This window comes from Photinus pyralis, unplaced genomic scaffold (genome assembly GCF_008802855.1).
Source record: "Photinus pyralis isolate 1611_PpyrPB1 unplaced genomic scaffold, Ppyr1.3 Ppyr1.4_LG5, whole genome shotgun sequence".
Classification (NCBI taxonomy): Eukaryota; Metazoa; Arthropoda; class Insecta; order Coleoptera; family Lampyridae; genus Photinus; species Photinus pyralis.
This window is the reverse complement of record NW_022170596.1, coordinates 16265978-16282207: the sequence shown is the minus strand read 5'-3', so window position 1 is coordinate 16282207 and position 16230 is coordinate 16265978. Positions and strand designations below refer to the sequence as shown.

Here is a 16230-nt window from a genome sequence, read left to right as displayed (position 1 = left end):
GATTATAAGTTGGAACTTGGAAAGAAGGTTTTAGATTGCATCCAAGTTCTTTTGTGAGGCATATGAAATGGATCTACTGTCTGAGGGCTACAATAAAGGTTTGCGGTAGTGATTGAAGTACCCATCTCAACTATGTTCGTTTTGTGTCAGTTTGACGTTTTGTGCGCGATGGTTTGACTGAAATGCAGAATAAAATTGAGTACCCGGAGGTCTTTGAACATGAAAATATCGAAAATTTGGTCGTTGACCGCCACAGAGTGCACCTCTATCCAAACTCCTGCACGTTCAATTGACCGACACAACGAATTGGATACACCAAACATCACTGAACGGGCACACCTGAGGTAGGTACGTAAAATTTAGAACACAAATCGGCAAAAAGAAGCAGAATTGACATTGTAAAGTTGAACTCTCCGGTAAAATTGACGCAAATCATAAAAAACGAACGCAATTCACTACGTAACAATCATTGATGTTTATCATCATAAGTCAGTGACAAATAAAATCTTATATCTACAAGACCTATACCCAAGGAGGCTAGTGAAAACCTCTTTGCCATGTTAATACTGTCGAATACTATAACATCCATCTAAAGTATCGTGATACTATTCGTCACTATTAAATGTCAGCGCAAAGCGATGCAAGCTTTTTAGGGGAGTCGATGGTGTCTGTTCGTGAATATGAACTACCACCAGGAAGCAGTGTCAGACATACAATTTGTTTTTAATTAAATTTACAGCGTTTCTAAAAAGGTTAAATATCCTGACATAGAAACTTATTGGAATAACATTAATTGTTTACGGTCACTGTCATAAATATAACTTGTTTAGTCGAAGTATTACCGCTGACATACAACTGTGTACGCAGCTTCACATAATCAATGTGCTTGTAATGAGCAATGCAAACTGTTACAAATGCTTCATGGTCTATACACGAAAATAAATTACAATATTCATCATGTCTCTAGTAGCTATTTATTTCTCTGTGCAGCTTGCGTTTGAGGTTTATTGTTGAAATTTTATTTGTTAACAGTTTTAGAACTGGTAGCATCTTGTTGTAGTGAACGAACATATCCAGCATGGATGATATGGAAGAGACGACGTTATGTTGTAGCAATAATGGCCTTTTTTGGATTTTTCAACATATACGCGCTAAGAGTTAACCTCAGCGTAGGGATAGTGGCGATGACTACGAAAACGGAGGTGAAATTAGAAAATGAAACTGTCACACATGTACGTAAAAACCGTCACACCCAGATTCTGGCCACTACCGAATATAGAACTGTCACAAATGTACGTAAGAACATTCACACCTAGATTTTGGCCACCATGAAATATTTTAGATCAAAAAATTTGATTGGGATTCAAGGGTGCAGGGATACGTACATAGTTCATTTTTCTACAGTTATATTCTTACTCAAGTCCCCGGTGGGTGGTTAGCTGCAAGATTTGGTGGAAAATATGTCTACGGTATTGGTGTTGCGGTAACGGGGGCCTTGACGGTCATTTCACCATTCGCTGCTAAACACAGTTACTATTCACTTATAGCAGTACGTGTCATGGGAGGCATATTTGAGGTAGGTAAACGCTTAATTTCCTTAAATAAAAGTTTACAATGATTATGGCAGGGAGTGACGTATCCTAGTATGCACGCGGTATGGGCTGAATGGGCCCCGCTGCTTGAAAGAAGTCGCCTCGTGGCCATAGGATTTTCAGGGTGTTACGTTGGGACACTGGTGGCGACCCCTCTGTCTGCAATATTGGCGGACAGATTTGGATGGGAATCGATGTTTTATGTATTTGGTACATGTATATAACACCAATTAGTAGCCGCGTTTACTTAAGTCAAAATGAATTTAAATTATTTACGTTTTGAGCCAATTATTACTATTCATTGACCGCCTTTCGACAGAACATTATACGGACATCAGAATGTTTAAATATCATTCACGCAGAACTCTGACGTAAATATTCCTTCCACGATTGTACTGCTTTCACCTCTCTATTTCTTATTTTTATCCTTCCGTTCTTCCTTTGGATATTTTGGCACTCCGTTATATATTTTGTTCCTCCGCGAAATCTATATTCTCTTCCACTATTCTATACTTTCTCCCCTCTCTCTCACCCTCTCACCATAACCATTCCTTTCTTAATATTTTTTGTTTCCAACAATTTCCTTTAATGTTGCTAGGCATTCATTCACAAATTCGCTTTTTCTATCCTCCTCATATCTTACTACCTTGCGTCCTGTTATCCTTATCTTCACCATTGTTACATCTTCGTTTACTGTGTGGTTTGGTACTGTTCTGTTCAGGATCAATACTCACTTGTAACCCCTTCTTATAGTGTTCCGTCTAGCTCCTGCAGATCCTTTAATGTCTACATCTCCTTTCCATTATTCCGTCCTCCCCCCTTCCCAAATCCCTCAATCATTTAGTTCCATTCCTCCTTGCTTTTACTTTAGGCAAATCAAAAGTATTTCAATACTAAATATTTTGTCGTCCAGCACGAGCAAATACTAAATGTAGATACAAGATACCTACTTTGACAAGTACCTTTCCTAGAAAGCAATAAATCCTAATCACCACTTTAAAGTTAAATGTTTATAAATGGCAAACGCACATTGCAATTGATAGACGCGATACCGGAAAATGTTTTTTATTTCTTTCTAACACGACTAACACTCCTCTATACATTTGCAGTCTGAGAAAGACGTAAATGAGTCTAAAACACGTATAAAACTAATAATTCCCAGGGTATGATCTCCCTCCCTCTCTAAGAAGGGGATTCCATACCACCTAGACCCGCCCTTTATTTTCAAAAGTATTCAAATACTATCCAAGGTATTTAAATACTTTAAAAAGGATTTAATTACTTTCAAAGTATCCAAATACAGTAAAAAGTAATCAGATACGTTTCTTTCAATCCCTTTGATAGTTTTTAAATACTTTCCATTGAATACTTTAAAAATATTTAAATAGTTTTCAAAGTATTAGAATAACTTAAAAAGTATTTAAATACTTGGTGAAGTGTTCGAGTAAAATGCTGCGTCCATAAAAGTATTAGTTACAAAGTATTTGAATACTGTAAGTATAAAGTAACTCAATATCAAAAAGTATTTACAACATACAATACTGCCCAGTTCTGGGACAATGACAGGGATCACAATTTCAGGAAATTTCCTGTGATGACGAAATTGTCGAGCAATCATTGAATACGAGGTACTCACCTCCCAAACGAAACATATGCGAACCTCGAGGTATCTAAAAAATGTTGGCTTTGGCCCTGTATCACCTGATTCTTTTGCACCACTCAGACGTAGCACTCTATAAACTGCATATTTATTCCTTAGGTTGTGTGGCGATACTGTGGTTTGTAGCTTGGTGCATTATAGTGTCAGATTCTCCCAGCAGAGATCCTACCCTAAGCAATTCAGAGTTGAAATACATTCAGGAATCCTTAGGAGAACAGCAAGTCAGTCGAATCGCAAAGCACCCTTGGAGAAGAATTTTTACCTCTGTACCTGTGTGGTCCATTATTGTGGCTCACTTTAGTGAAAACTGGGGAAACTATACTCTATTAACTCAATTGCCGATGTATATGAGAGGTTAGTATGACACACCTGTAACGGCTTACGCGAAGATAGCTTTAAGATGCACGGCATCTTCAATTGACTTCGACGGGAATAATGTCCGCTATACCCTACTTGACCGCGTCTATAATAACGCCGACTGCTGGTCACGTCGCTGATTGGTTGCTAAAAAAACAAATCTTTAATGTCACCCAAGTTCGAAAAATTTTTACCTGTGGAGCATACGTTGGGCAAGCCGTGTTCATGATAATGGCAGTCTATATTTTAACACCAACAGGAAGTATTACATGCGTGTCAATTGCATCTGCTCTAGGAGGCTTAATGTGGGCAGGATCCGGGTAGATCGAACCGTATAATCCCGTGCTGTCACTAATCTCTATACTTTTAGAGTTAACCATTTGGATATCGCTCCTCAGCATGCTAGCGTGCTAATGGGAATAAGCAATACTTTTGCAAGTATACCTGAAATAGTTAGCCCAATTTTAACTGGATATATTGTCCCAACTGCTGTAAGCTTTATTTTAGAAAGCAAGTATGGTTACATTATACTAACTTTAGAGTGCGCATGAATGGCAAACAGTTTTTGCTATAAGCAGCTGCGTATATCTTTTTGGTGCCACATTTTATGGTATTTTTGGAAGCGGTGAATTACAGCCCTGGGCGATAAATGTCGAGGCTAATGCTATGGATCAGGAACATGATGAACGCAAACATGAGCAAAACCTCGCGCAGACATCTGGCTAATGCCAGCACACGTGGTCATCGAAAATGTATGCTGAATTCATGGATATCGAGTTCATTCGAAAATTTGGTTGATAAATACCTTTTTGACATCTTTTGTAAAAGTTGATTAATATAGTGTAATGAAGGGTAGTAAAGGGTAGTATTTATAAGAACAAGGGAAGCAGCTAATTGATTTGGTCTAATTGTTAGTCAGAACTCAGGAGAAATCTACTGTAAACTCAACTTCCATCACTAACGTCCCTCTGTAATCTACGCGTATGGTCATAAGGGGTGGCATGTAAACAAACATCGCGACTGCTTATCCGCGATCATCGCCTTATCAACCCCGAGCTGGCGCATAAATCTCATGGACCTCCGAACACTCCGGTTGGCTATTGGGATTGAATGCGCCAGATCATGTCATGAAGGGTTAAGATGGAGCTCATACCTATTTGCGGTTACGCCGCGCACATGCGTTATCTAGGATACACATCCCGCCTCTACCCTCTGACTAGGATCCTCGACCAATTATAGAGCAACTACCATCGACCTATGTCTCTCATTGCCCTCCCTGCGAAGACACATGCAGGTCAGGCTCACCCCCATACTCTTTTTGCTAGCAATGAGGCTTTGAATTATTCATATTGGGTCGACACCATCCCCTACCCTTGCCACATTTATCAAACAGGGGTTGACATTTTACTTTTTCATCATTATTAGGGACTACCATAAAATATCGTTCTTACAATATAGACACGGTGGCGAACGACTAGATGTATAATTAATGCGGATTGCTTCCTAAAATTTTGTAGGTACAGAGAAGTTATACGTTTTTAAATCATGAAAAAACCGAGGAAAAAACTTTAATGCTGGTTATGGGAAGAAGCATAAGGATTCTTGGTGCAGACGCCGACAACGGTAAACGTTTCGACTTACCCGAGCGCAAGATCCCTATGTGGGCCAAAAAACGCACCATTGTACAGGCAAGGACTAAAGTATTCATTGCGGTTACTTCAAGAGGCACCTGTGATGGTGTATTTGTTCAAGGAAACTTACCAGCAGTTCCTGGCAAAGAGCACCTCTTGGATTGCTGCATAACAAACTGCAACGATGGGTACGTATGGATAAACAACTTATCTCAACACGTTATTGAGGTACCTAAGTCCCAAATTATATCGAAAATGATTTAAAATTTAATATCAACTTGACGCTTTGGCAAGTTTTAATTAACGAATACGGTGATTGTTTTGCCCGAAGCACCAATGAATTCGGAAAAACAGATGCGTTGAGAATGTCGATTAAATTAAACGATTATGGTTTTGTTGTTTATGGTCCCTATAGGCTCTCATTCGATGAACGAAAAGTCGTGAGAGAGATAGTTGACGATTTGTTGCACAACAACATAAGTCGCGAATCGTATTCACCGTACTCTAGTCCGGTATTGTTAAGGAAAAAAAGAACGTGACCACCGTATGTGCGTTGATTACCGAGCTCTAAAAAGAAAAACGGTTAAAGATAAATTCACATTTCCCCATGTTGGTGATTTTCTAGAAAAATTGAAGAACTACTGTTATTTTACGAGTTTAGATCTTGCGAGCGGATATCATCAAATCCCAATGGAAGAGTCTTCCATACCAAAGACTGCATTCGTAACGCCTGACGGTCATTACACATGTTTAAGATGTCCGTTTGGTCTTAGTGTTTTTCAAAGAACCATCAATAGAGTTAGGAAATTGAAGGTATGGGAAAGCCCTAGGAAAAGCCTTAGCCTATATGGATGACATATTGCTACCTTCAGATAGTTTCGAAAGTGGACACTTTCAGAAACACTCGACGTGTTTGACCTATGACTGTGAGGTAGTATCTTGAGAATGAAATAAGATTTTTTTACTAATTTACGTTTTCATTGATGGTATGCGAACAAATTTTCATCCATGTGGAACTGAATGCATGTGCGAAATTCTCCAACAAGTTTCATTTGTGTTCGGCGCAAAATTCAAATCGTTGGAAATCTCTGCGTGTACCATGAGAAACTGATGTTACGTAATGTTAGAATTTATAATGAGCGAGTTTAAATGATAACATAACCCAAGGTAAATGAATTTTTGTGTATCGTAAGCGTTGGTGATCGAAGGTGTAGAAAGGTATTGTGTACGGTGCTCTCAGTATGCTACACAAATGTCGAACTTATCACATTAACAATAACAACAATACAGATACAGCAGAAACCAGGTACATATTATATTATAAAATTAAGATTTCTTGTTTGGCGAAAATGTTTTGTTGATAATTGGTATCGCAACGCATTAGGTAACAATAGAAGTACACATTTTGAAATGTGTAGGTATAAAAGTGTAAAAATAAATATAGGAAACAGTTAGCAACAACAACGTAACTTTTACTAACTTATACATTTATAATTGCTGACAAATTTAATCATTGTGAAAAATAAGGAAATCCCAATGTCAATTTACCATACTTAATACACGCGTACAGGTTTTATGATTTAGATAACTCCTCATAGTAAAACCAAAGTCAAATGAACCGATAATTTTTCTGTTAAAATCCGCAAGTGGTTTTATAATACATGGTTTCAAGTATTTGTGTATGTAGTTCCCTTTTTCAGTGGTAGTTTTTATCACAGAAATTGACCGTATCTCCACAATCTGAACCTGGAAGAAGGCGTTACGAATGATAGCTAATGAATTGTTTTTACGAAAGTAGTTATGTTACCATTTATAAAATGGTTTGAGAGAAATATTTCAAAAGCCGGAACCGGGGTCAATGGCGGTTTTACCAGCAGGCTGAGTACGATGGAACCTAATGCGGCAGATTTGTCCCAAACATTTTTGTTTTACAAAAATCAAAAAACATTCTTATACTGGGTGTGTTTTTTTTCCATTTTCACTATGGAGATCTCATAAACCGTAGCAGATACAAAGTTGCTTAAATGGGCAAACTGAACTCTCGTCCAAGAGAAAGCACTCAGACGATTGGTATGCAGAAATACCGCTAACTTTAGAAAGTTAACTAACTATTTCTACCGTGGAAAAAATATACCCGTTGCTACTATAATGGGTTCATATACTGGTACAATTCGTCTTTATCAGTCCTTGGAAATGCTGTAGTAGGTAAGTATATCGACATTGGCTTCACGACATGTACCTAAACGTGGTGATATAAACAGCGATTCTGATAAATAGATTTCAGTTTATAAATACAGGTGATGTTTTCAGCAGATATCTGAAGATTTGTATATTTTAGTGATCAAACTTATCCGGTATGGATGATATGGAAGAAACGACGGTATGTTGTAGCAGTAATGGCTTTCTTTGGGTTTTTTAATGCATTTGCATTAAGAGTCAATCTTAGCATAGGGATAGTCGCGATGACTGCCAAACACCAAGTCATTCTAGAAAATGGTACCACTACATACGTAAGTACGATCATTTTTGTTATCGAACAATCTACCGAATGTCATGTACAGGGAATTTTTAAAATGGAATAATGGCTATAGACAACCCACAGTACACGCTACAAACGAGTGTTGTTTTTAAACTCTTTCTTTTTCCAAGAATTTAATTTAAAATGAAATCCCTAAAATTTCCGAAACCCGTTTTAATGCTCTTCTCGAACTTTTGAGACCCCCCTCGACTCTTTCCTTTTTAAAATTAATTAAATACGCGTTCGGCATAGTTCGTGTCGAATCGCTCACTTGACTATAACCATCTATTCCAGAGCCCATATGTATGCATTTAAGAAAAATTCCCTGTATATTTGACATATTATATTTGTTAATGCAAGACAGCTGTTTTTCTTAAAAAAAAGCAATGAGAAAATGTTATGTATGCTGTGTTAGAGCTATTGTTGAATCCTCATCATTAGTTTTCTGCTAATGCAGATCTCTGATTACTCTTCTCTACGACTTCATGTCCTCTACTCTTCTCTTTACTTCTTCATATCCTTCTTGACCTCCTTCAGGACGTCAACCAATTTCCTTCTTCTTCTTCTTTAGTACATGCCCAATTCAGTTCATTTGCCTTCGCTTTATGATCTTGGAATACATCATTCCTTTCCAATTCTACTTAATACTTCTACGCTACTTATCTTACCAGTCCATTTGATGTTCATCATTCTTCTCCATATCACCTGATGTCTTTTCTTTGTTGTGCACGATTAACTATCGTATATGTTAGAATACTCCAACCAAAACATTTTACCAATTTCTTTCTTAACTGAATTTCCATCTTACTGCATAAAATCCTCCTCTCGCCGAAAAACAATCTGGTAAGAGAGATACTATGACTCTCGAAATTCCTCTTCCAATCGAGATATGTATTCAAAGTCAAGAATAGGAGAACGAGCCTTGTTAAATTAACATCTTACCCAATGTTGATAGCTCTTATATAGAACCACTATGATAATTACCAACTTTCAGGTTAAAGAATTTGATTGGGATTCGAAGGTGCAGGGATACGTACTTAGTTCCTTTTTCTACGGTTACATTCTCACTCAAGTCGCCGGTGGTTGGCTGGCTGGAAAATTTGGCGGAAAGCACGTATTCGGCATTGGTATTGCAGTAACAGCAGCGCTTACCATCGTGTCCCCATTCGCCGCCAAGCAAAGTTACTACCTTTTCATGGCGTTGCGGGTAATAGAAGGTATATTTGAGGTAACAATAGGGTTGATTGAAATGAATTTGCAAACTATGTTCTGGATAGGGTGTTACGTATCCGAGCATACATGCGGTATGGGCAGAATGGGCACCACCACTAGAAAGAAGTCGCCTAGCAGCCATTGGTTTTTCAGGAAGTTACATTGGAAACGTTATTGCGATGCCTTTGTCCGCGTTATTAGCGGATAAGTTGGGATGGGAGTCGATATTTTATATTTTTGGTATGTATATACAACTTTCGCTTACTTTACGATCAATTTATGGCCAATTCTAGGAAGTGTAGGCCTACTATGGTTTGTATGCTGGTGCACAATCGTTTCGAATTCTCCCAAGCAGGATTCTAAAATAAGCAATTCTGAACTTAAATACATTCAGGATTCCTTAGGAGAACAACAAGTCAGTCGAATAGCTAAGCATCCTTGGAAGGAGATTTTCACCTCATTGCCAGTCTGGGCAATTATTTTCACTAATTTTAGTGAGAACTGGGGCAACTATACTCTGCTAACTCAACTACCAACGTTTATGAGAGGTTGGTACAGCGTATACATGATAAAGGTATACGAATTGCTTTAAGACGTGCTGCACTTTAACTTGGCATCGACGGGCATCATGTCCGCAATACCCTATCTCGTCCTGGCGATATCGACTCAATGCGCTGGACAAATTGCCGATTGGTTTCTAGTAAAACGCATTTTCAATATAACTCAGGTTCGAAAGATCTGTAACTCTGTGGCATTCCTAGGGCAAGCAGTGTTCATGTTGCTGGCAGTGTATGTATCATCCCCTTATGCTAGCGTTATATGTCTAGCATGTGCCTACGCTTTAGCCGGATTTATATGGGCGGGATTTGGGTAAGTTTCACATTTGATGGATTAGATTGCTAACCGCGATATTTTTAGAGTCAACCACTTGGATATAGCTCCCCAGCATGCCAGCGTGTTGATGGGCATAGGTAATACGTTCGGAACTGTCCCTGGAATAGTTTCCCCTATCCTAACAGGACATATAGTCACAACACAGGCAAGTGTCTAGTAGTTTCAACAGTTGAAAGTAATCAACCTTTTTTCCTTTAGAGCGTAAAAGAATGGCAAATAGTTTTCATCACAAGCACTTGTATTTATATACTTGGTTTTATAGTTTATGTTATTTTTGCTAGTGGTGAATTGCAACCGTGGGCCATACATACTGAAAGTAAGGATAAAAACGTCATTGCAAGTGAGAAACACACGGACTAGCAAAACGACACATCCAGCTAGTTAAAGTTTTAGAACTGTTCTATAGTTTACCTGTATTTATAATTCAAAAATCGCGCCGGTTTTTACTTTGGGGTTATCTCAAATCATTAGTTTTACGTCGATACACCACTAAAATCCACGAATTAAAGAAATAAATTCGACGAGTTTTCGGCGAAATCTAAATGCAAGTTTGTGAAGCAGTAATTAACAATGTTACGAAGAGAGTTTTGGAATTCCAGCAAAGTAGAAGGCTTAAAATGCTTAAAATGGGAATGCTCGTTGTCCACGTTAAATGTGTTTTAGTATACATTTCTTTTTGTAATATATGATACCAGCGCGATTTTTGAATCAACCATTAGTGTTGATCAAAATATAATTTTTTCAATGATTCTAGTTTATAAGTAGGCAGCGCTAATATTTATTATGCAAGACGATAAAGGAATATTTTAACCATTGAGTGAAAGGTGTTAATGTCACTCGTGAATTAACTTTCACGAGATGGTTAGTTTCCATTTATCGTCGTACATAATTCAAAACTTTATTTTATAGCAGAATCCATATAAATCATTGTAAAGATTCTGACAATTCTGAATGACGTCAAGAAAAGCAAGCGTAGGTACTGCCGTCGCGATCGTTTCCATAGAAACAGAATTTTTGTATGTTCTGAACGTCATTTTATATCGTGCATCGTGAAAATAATGTCATTAGAATGCACAATCATTTGTTTCATTTTATCTACCCTTCGCCTATTCTTTCAAACGTATTAACATTGTATTTAATAAATACAATGGTATTAATATGTCAATTTAACGTATGCTATAATAGTTATCTATGTATTAAAGGCATAAAATAGTGATGTTTATATTCTCGATAGCTTTTTAGTCGCCCGATAGTATAAACATCAGTTTATGCCCGTGGTACATACAAAACGTTATATCTTACAATTAGTTTTCTTCGTCAAAGTAAATATCCATCCATTAGCATAGAAAATGACAAAGTTGTGAACTTAGAGACATTTGTGTATGGCAGGGTCCTATACCCGATGCCATATTCATTATAGCAATCGCAAATTATAGGGTAACGCTTAGCGGCGAGCCTTGGAGAATATCATTTTCAAGGACCTTCGACGTCGAGAAAGCGTTCCCACAGTTCACCTTTATCTCTCTCAAATAGTCAGCAAGAAAGAGAGGCAAATTTTCCCCTACTTCCCCAACTATCCAAGTTTCTTAAGACATCGTATCGCCATCACATATCATAGGCCTTTTCAAGATCAAAAAATATAGGCACAATATTAGTGGAGCGAAATCGGGCCAAAAATGTGACAAAATTTTTTTTCGAGGTATAACAAGATCAGACCTAGTAGAGTATGTAGATATTGTAATTCTGCATCCGAAATGGTCTTTTACGACATTTTCCGGTGGTCATGACATTTAAGCGATTCTAACTATGTCTATTATATCGAAAACATGATATAACTACATTATCATAATTGCCATCAAAGTCGATAAATCGATTATTGAGAAGCGTAAACTTCACTCTGCGAGAAACTTTTTTATTATTTGAGGAATCTCTATACATGTATCGTACGAATTGTAGCTGATAGTCACCAAAAGTTTTTGGTGAAAGAATTTTAGTGATAGGTCCTACCGTTTTCGAGTAAATGATATTTCTATATGCAGCTCGTGCACGTCCGCGATCCGCCTAGCAGCGCACTTGCTTGGCTGCTATCGGCGCCGGCTTGTCACCCGTAGTGGAGCGAAATCATGCCAAAAACTATACTGCCAAATGGAAAACGGAGCTGTTCTGCATATTATATTGAAAACGTAATGTAACTACATTATCAGAAAAAATACGAAAGTCGATAAATCAATTATTGTGCAACATAAACTTCACTCTGCGGGAAATTTTTTTGAATCATTGGTAGTTCGTTTTTTTGCTTCGGAACTGCTTCCACAGTAAAATGATATCCAAAATTCTTTTCCATGGACCCAAAACCTCCCATTTTATCTAGTGTTAGTTTGCATTGTTTGCAGTGGTACCACACATTTAATTGGTATATGGATCTAGAATTTTACTGAGTGTATTGTTGACACAACACATTTGGTCTAAATCGAAAGTTTACAAGTACACACCTTAAAAAAATAATGTAAGAAAGCACCATTACAGAAGTGCCGAAGTTCCGACGATTGTTTATTAGTTGTTTTTGCTAAATGCAATCTTAGGTGATTCAATGTTGCAATATTTTAATTTTTATTCCGGTAAACCAGTATAGTACGAGCAAAGAGTACTCTTTGGTACGAGTATATATCGTATTACTAATTCTAAGGCTTCTTTTTGTAGCAGTTCATCTAATTTGGGTATAAGTCTTTTAAAGTAGCAATATTGGATGTTAGTAAATCAACCGCAATTTTCTCGCGTATTTTGAATAAGGACATTCGTTATGTCACAACCCACTTGAGCATGAATTCCCAACAGGCAGGCGGTTCAAAATTTCATTCAATAAAATTCTAGATGCACATGGTACGGTGAAAACGAATGCGGGAGTTATTCATAATAACCGGTGACTGTGATAACTGAAGTAGGAAAATGTGTTGAACAGCCTCCAGAATGATTTTTTTAAAATTCAATATCTTCGTAGTTTCCTAAATGGCAGTAGTTTCCCTTCCCCTAAAGTTTAAAAAGGAAATGAACCCTAAATTTATCACAATGACATTAATTACTTTCACCGTAACACATACTTTTACCAATTAAACGTGTGGTACCGCAGGAAACAATGCAAACTAACACTCGACAACATCGAAGATGTTGGATGGTCCATGTAAAGTAATATTTGGATACCTGTCCATCTTACTGTGCTAACAGAAACTGTAACACTAGAAGTACTGCCAACAATAATTCAAAAAAATTTCCCGTACAATAATTGATTTTTTATTATACCTGAATCACAATCTCCGTTTTAAACACTCAAATGCGTGCGAAAAAGGGCCTTTAAAACACACGTGCTTTAAAGTTGCTAAGTAACAATACTTCAAGTATGACTTTTGAAACTGTCATCTGGATGAAATAAAAAATCTTAGGTCGCTTTCTATAAATGCAGAACATTTCTTTGGCTTTTGTACCTATCCTTTCGTTGAAGCTTTCACAAACGCGCGTAATTTAGGGTATGCTTCCAAATCTGTTCCACTTTTTAATCGCAGCATTGCTTTAAAGTTTTGAATAAATGCACCAAAATATAGAAGATTTAAATACTTTTGACATTTCCTTCATATATGCCAGCATTAGTGTGGTGTCACACTATGCGTTTTTACCGTTCCCGCTAAAACGGATGCGGTTTGACAGGATGAGATCTACTTGTCACACTATTCCGGTCTAACGGGATGCGTTTTTGCTATATTTTGGCAGTCTAAGTAGTGTCATGCCTCAATTATTGTTAAAGATGGTTTGTGCGTTTGAGGCGGAGGGGTTATTGCGAAAGCAGAATATCCTCAATATTGGATTGATCTTTTTAATTCAGGACGAGAATCTAATAATAAAAAATTCGAATGAACAAGAAAATTTTTTTTGTATATTACCGTCCAAAAATTCAATTTCTACCCATGATTTCTCCCTACAGTTTTTATCTACATACTCTTTAGATTGTTTTTCCCACAGTGCAGTTTTTGCATGCACGCACTCGATGAATAAACCGACATCAAACATTGTAAACCTAAGTGCTTGTTCACAATGGACATAAGCGTTACAAAAACATAACAGATACATAAAACATAATATTGACATAAGACATAATTTTACGCAGGTGGAGAAAGTGTTCACAGTGACCGTAAGATTATAATTATCTGCGTAGGCGCAAATCCAAAATTTAAACTCGGCAAAACGTCAAGAACATAGCAATATTATTTGTGGTGTATATGTGTGTGTCACTGAGATGGAAATTTCAACAGTTTTATTGCTTTTACTGTTAAGAAGACAGAGAGACAAAGTTGTTACAAAACAAAAACGGCGTTGGTGGGTCAGACCTATAAATCGATACCGAGAGAAAAGGGGAGAATTTAAGAATTTAAGCGTGTCTAGAAATGAAGCTGCATGATGAAGAATGGTTTTTTTCATACACCAGGATTATTCGATCACCTATTAACCTTATATCTTTTGTCCCCTTTATTAAACAATTAGGGTTTTAATCGCACCAAACTAATCAGTAATTCGACGTCTATATGTTTTCCATGCCGTGTTGGATATAATCAAAGAACAACACACGAAGGACCAAACAACACCAAACTATGAAATAATGCGCCAAAAACTGTGTGCCAATTTAAAAATAACCAGATTATGTTGGCAGAAGAGATGTCATCGACGTTAGACGTAGTAACTGAAATGTCAAACCAACAGCGCAGTGCTGCATCTTTGCACCCAACAGAAATACACCTAATTCCACTAGATTTTTCATAAAACCTACGTAAAGTTGAAACCGACCCAACTTTATGTATTTTTTATGTACCCTTTCGGTAGGACATAAAACATACGCAAACATTTACAAAAAAATAAAAATTATGTAATCATTGTGAACACCTACGTTGGTTTGCTACTATTCAACATTATGAATTATGCATCTGTTATGTTTTTGTTACGCTTATGTCCATTGTGAACAAGCACTAACAAAACACCCGATTGCAACGCTCAGTATGACAACTGATGACAACCAACATGCAACAACACGTGGTTTCATGTCATTGTGGTTGTCATGTCATCCTGCGCAGCGGCAGCAGGATGCGGTTGCATCCGGTTGGTGCGGCGAAAACGCATATATGTGACTGGTACCATTTAATAACGTGTGATATTATCATCCCATCAAACAGGAGCGTTTTAGCGGGAGCGGTAAAAACGCATAGTGTGACACCACATTTAAGACTGTATTCGTAAGTAACGTCCTATTCATCCATGGAAACAACTTTTCATATTCTTTATAATAGGCTTTACTGGAGTTGGATTTTACACCTACCAACGTTTGTTTAGATTTTACAACAATCGATTTAATGGACGGTGTATTATCTTTTTCAACGGAAATCGTTTAATTCACAAAGACGATGATTTTTATAAGCAAACGTCAAGTGACATTTCCATGGCAATCGTGAAATTACGAACACCCAGCCCACTTAATTAGACACGTATATTTGAGTATAACGTCAATATGACTTCATTGTATTTCCTATTTTTAAATTATACTGCAGGTATAATAAAAAATACTATAAGATACACGTGTATAATTGGTCTTTAAAGCACTTGCAACGTTAAAGGCACTCCGCTTTGCGTCGTGCCCTTAAACTCGTTGCGCGTGCTTTAAAGACTTGATTATACACTTGTATCTTAATATACTATATCGACTTTCGTATTTTTTTCTGATAATGTAGTTGGATTATGTTTTCAATATAATATGCAGAACAGCTCCGTTTTCCATTTGGCATTATAGTTTTTGGCATCATTTCGCTCCACTACAGGTGACAAGCCGGCTATCCGGCCGGCGCCGATAGCAGCCAAGCAAGTGCGCTGCTAAGCCGACCGCGGGCGCGCACGAGCTGCATATAGAAATACCATTTACTCGAAAACGGTAAGACCTATCACTAAAATTCTTTCACCAAAAACTTTTGGTGACTATCAGCTACAATTCGTACGATACATGTATAGAGATTCCTCAAATAATAAAAAAGTTTCTCGCAGAGTGAAGTTTACGCCTCTCAATAATCGATTTATTGACTTTGATGGCAATTATGATAATGTAGTAATATCATGTTTTCGATATAATAGGCATAGTTAGAAGCGCTTACTATTTGGCATTATAGAACTGAAACAATTATAACAATATCTCATGCGGGAGCCGAGATATTCCGGGGTAAATCTCTAAAAACATAAATTTTTATGAAGACACTTTTGAGTGGTTTTTTGACTATAAAAAATGTCATGACCACCGGAAAATGTCGTAAAAGACCATTTCGGATGCAGAATTACAATATC

At 37.3% G+C, this 16230-nt stretch overlaps 2 protein-coding genes across 3 annotated transcripts; both read left to right on the top strand.

The window, feature by feature from the left end:
* The first annotated feature begins 191 nt into the window (after positions 1 to 191).
* On the top strand, positions 192 to 4354 carry LOC116170856 (sialin-like). Of its 2 annotated transcripts, none has more exons than XM_031487388.1 (8): positions 192 to 344; positions 1061 to 1292; positions 1343 to 1576; positions 1628 to 1802; positions 3352 to 3606; positions 3653 to 3929; positions 3980 to 4100; positions 4150 to 4354. In XM_031487388.1, the coding sequence occupies exons 1-8, from the start codon at positions 220 to 222 to the stop codon at positions 4333 to 4335; spliced, it is 1605 nt and encodes a 534-aa protein (XP_031343248.1). In that variant the 5' UTR covers positions 192 to 219; the 3' UTR covers positions 4336 to 4354. The 2 variants fall into 2 exon arrangements, with proteins under 2 accessions (XP_031343248.1, XP_031343249.1); XM_031487389.1 differs by having other exon boundaries at positions 1033 to 1292.
* A 2054-nt stretch (positions 4355 to 6408) lies between these two features.
* Positions 6409 to 10612, top strand: LOC116170859 (sialin-like). The gene is made up of 8 exons (XM_031487392.1): positions 6409 to 6546; positions 7579 to 7750; positions 8753 to 8986; positions 9036 to 9210; positions 9264 to 9518; positions 9564 to 9840; positions 9889 to 10009; positions 10063 to 10612. Exons 1-8 carry the CDS (start codon positions 6482 to 6484, stop codon positions 10222 to 10224), a joined length of 1461 nt encoding a protein of 486 aa, XP_031343252.1. The 5' UTR covers positions 6409 to 6481; the 3' UTR covers positions 10225 to 10612.
* Positions 10613 to 16230: the final 5618 nt, after the last annotated feature.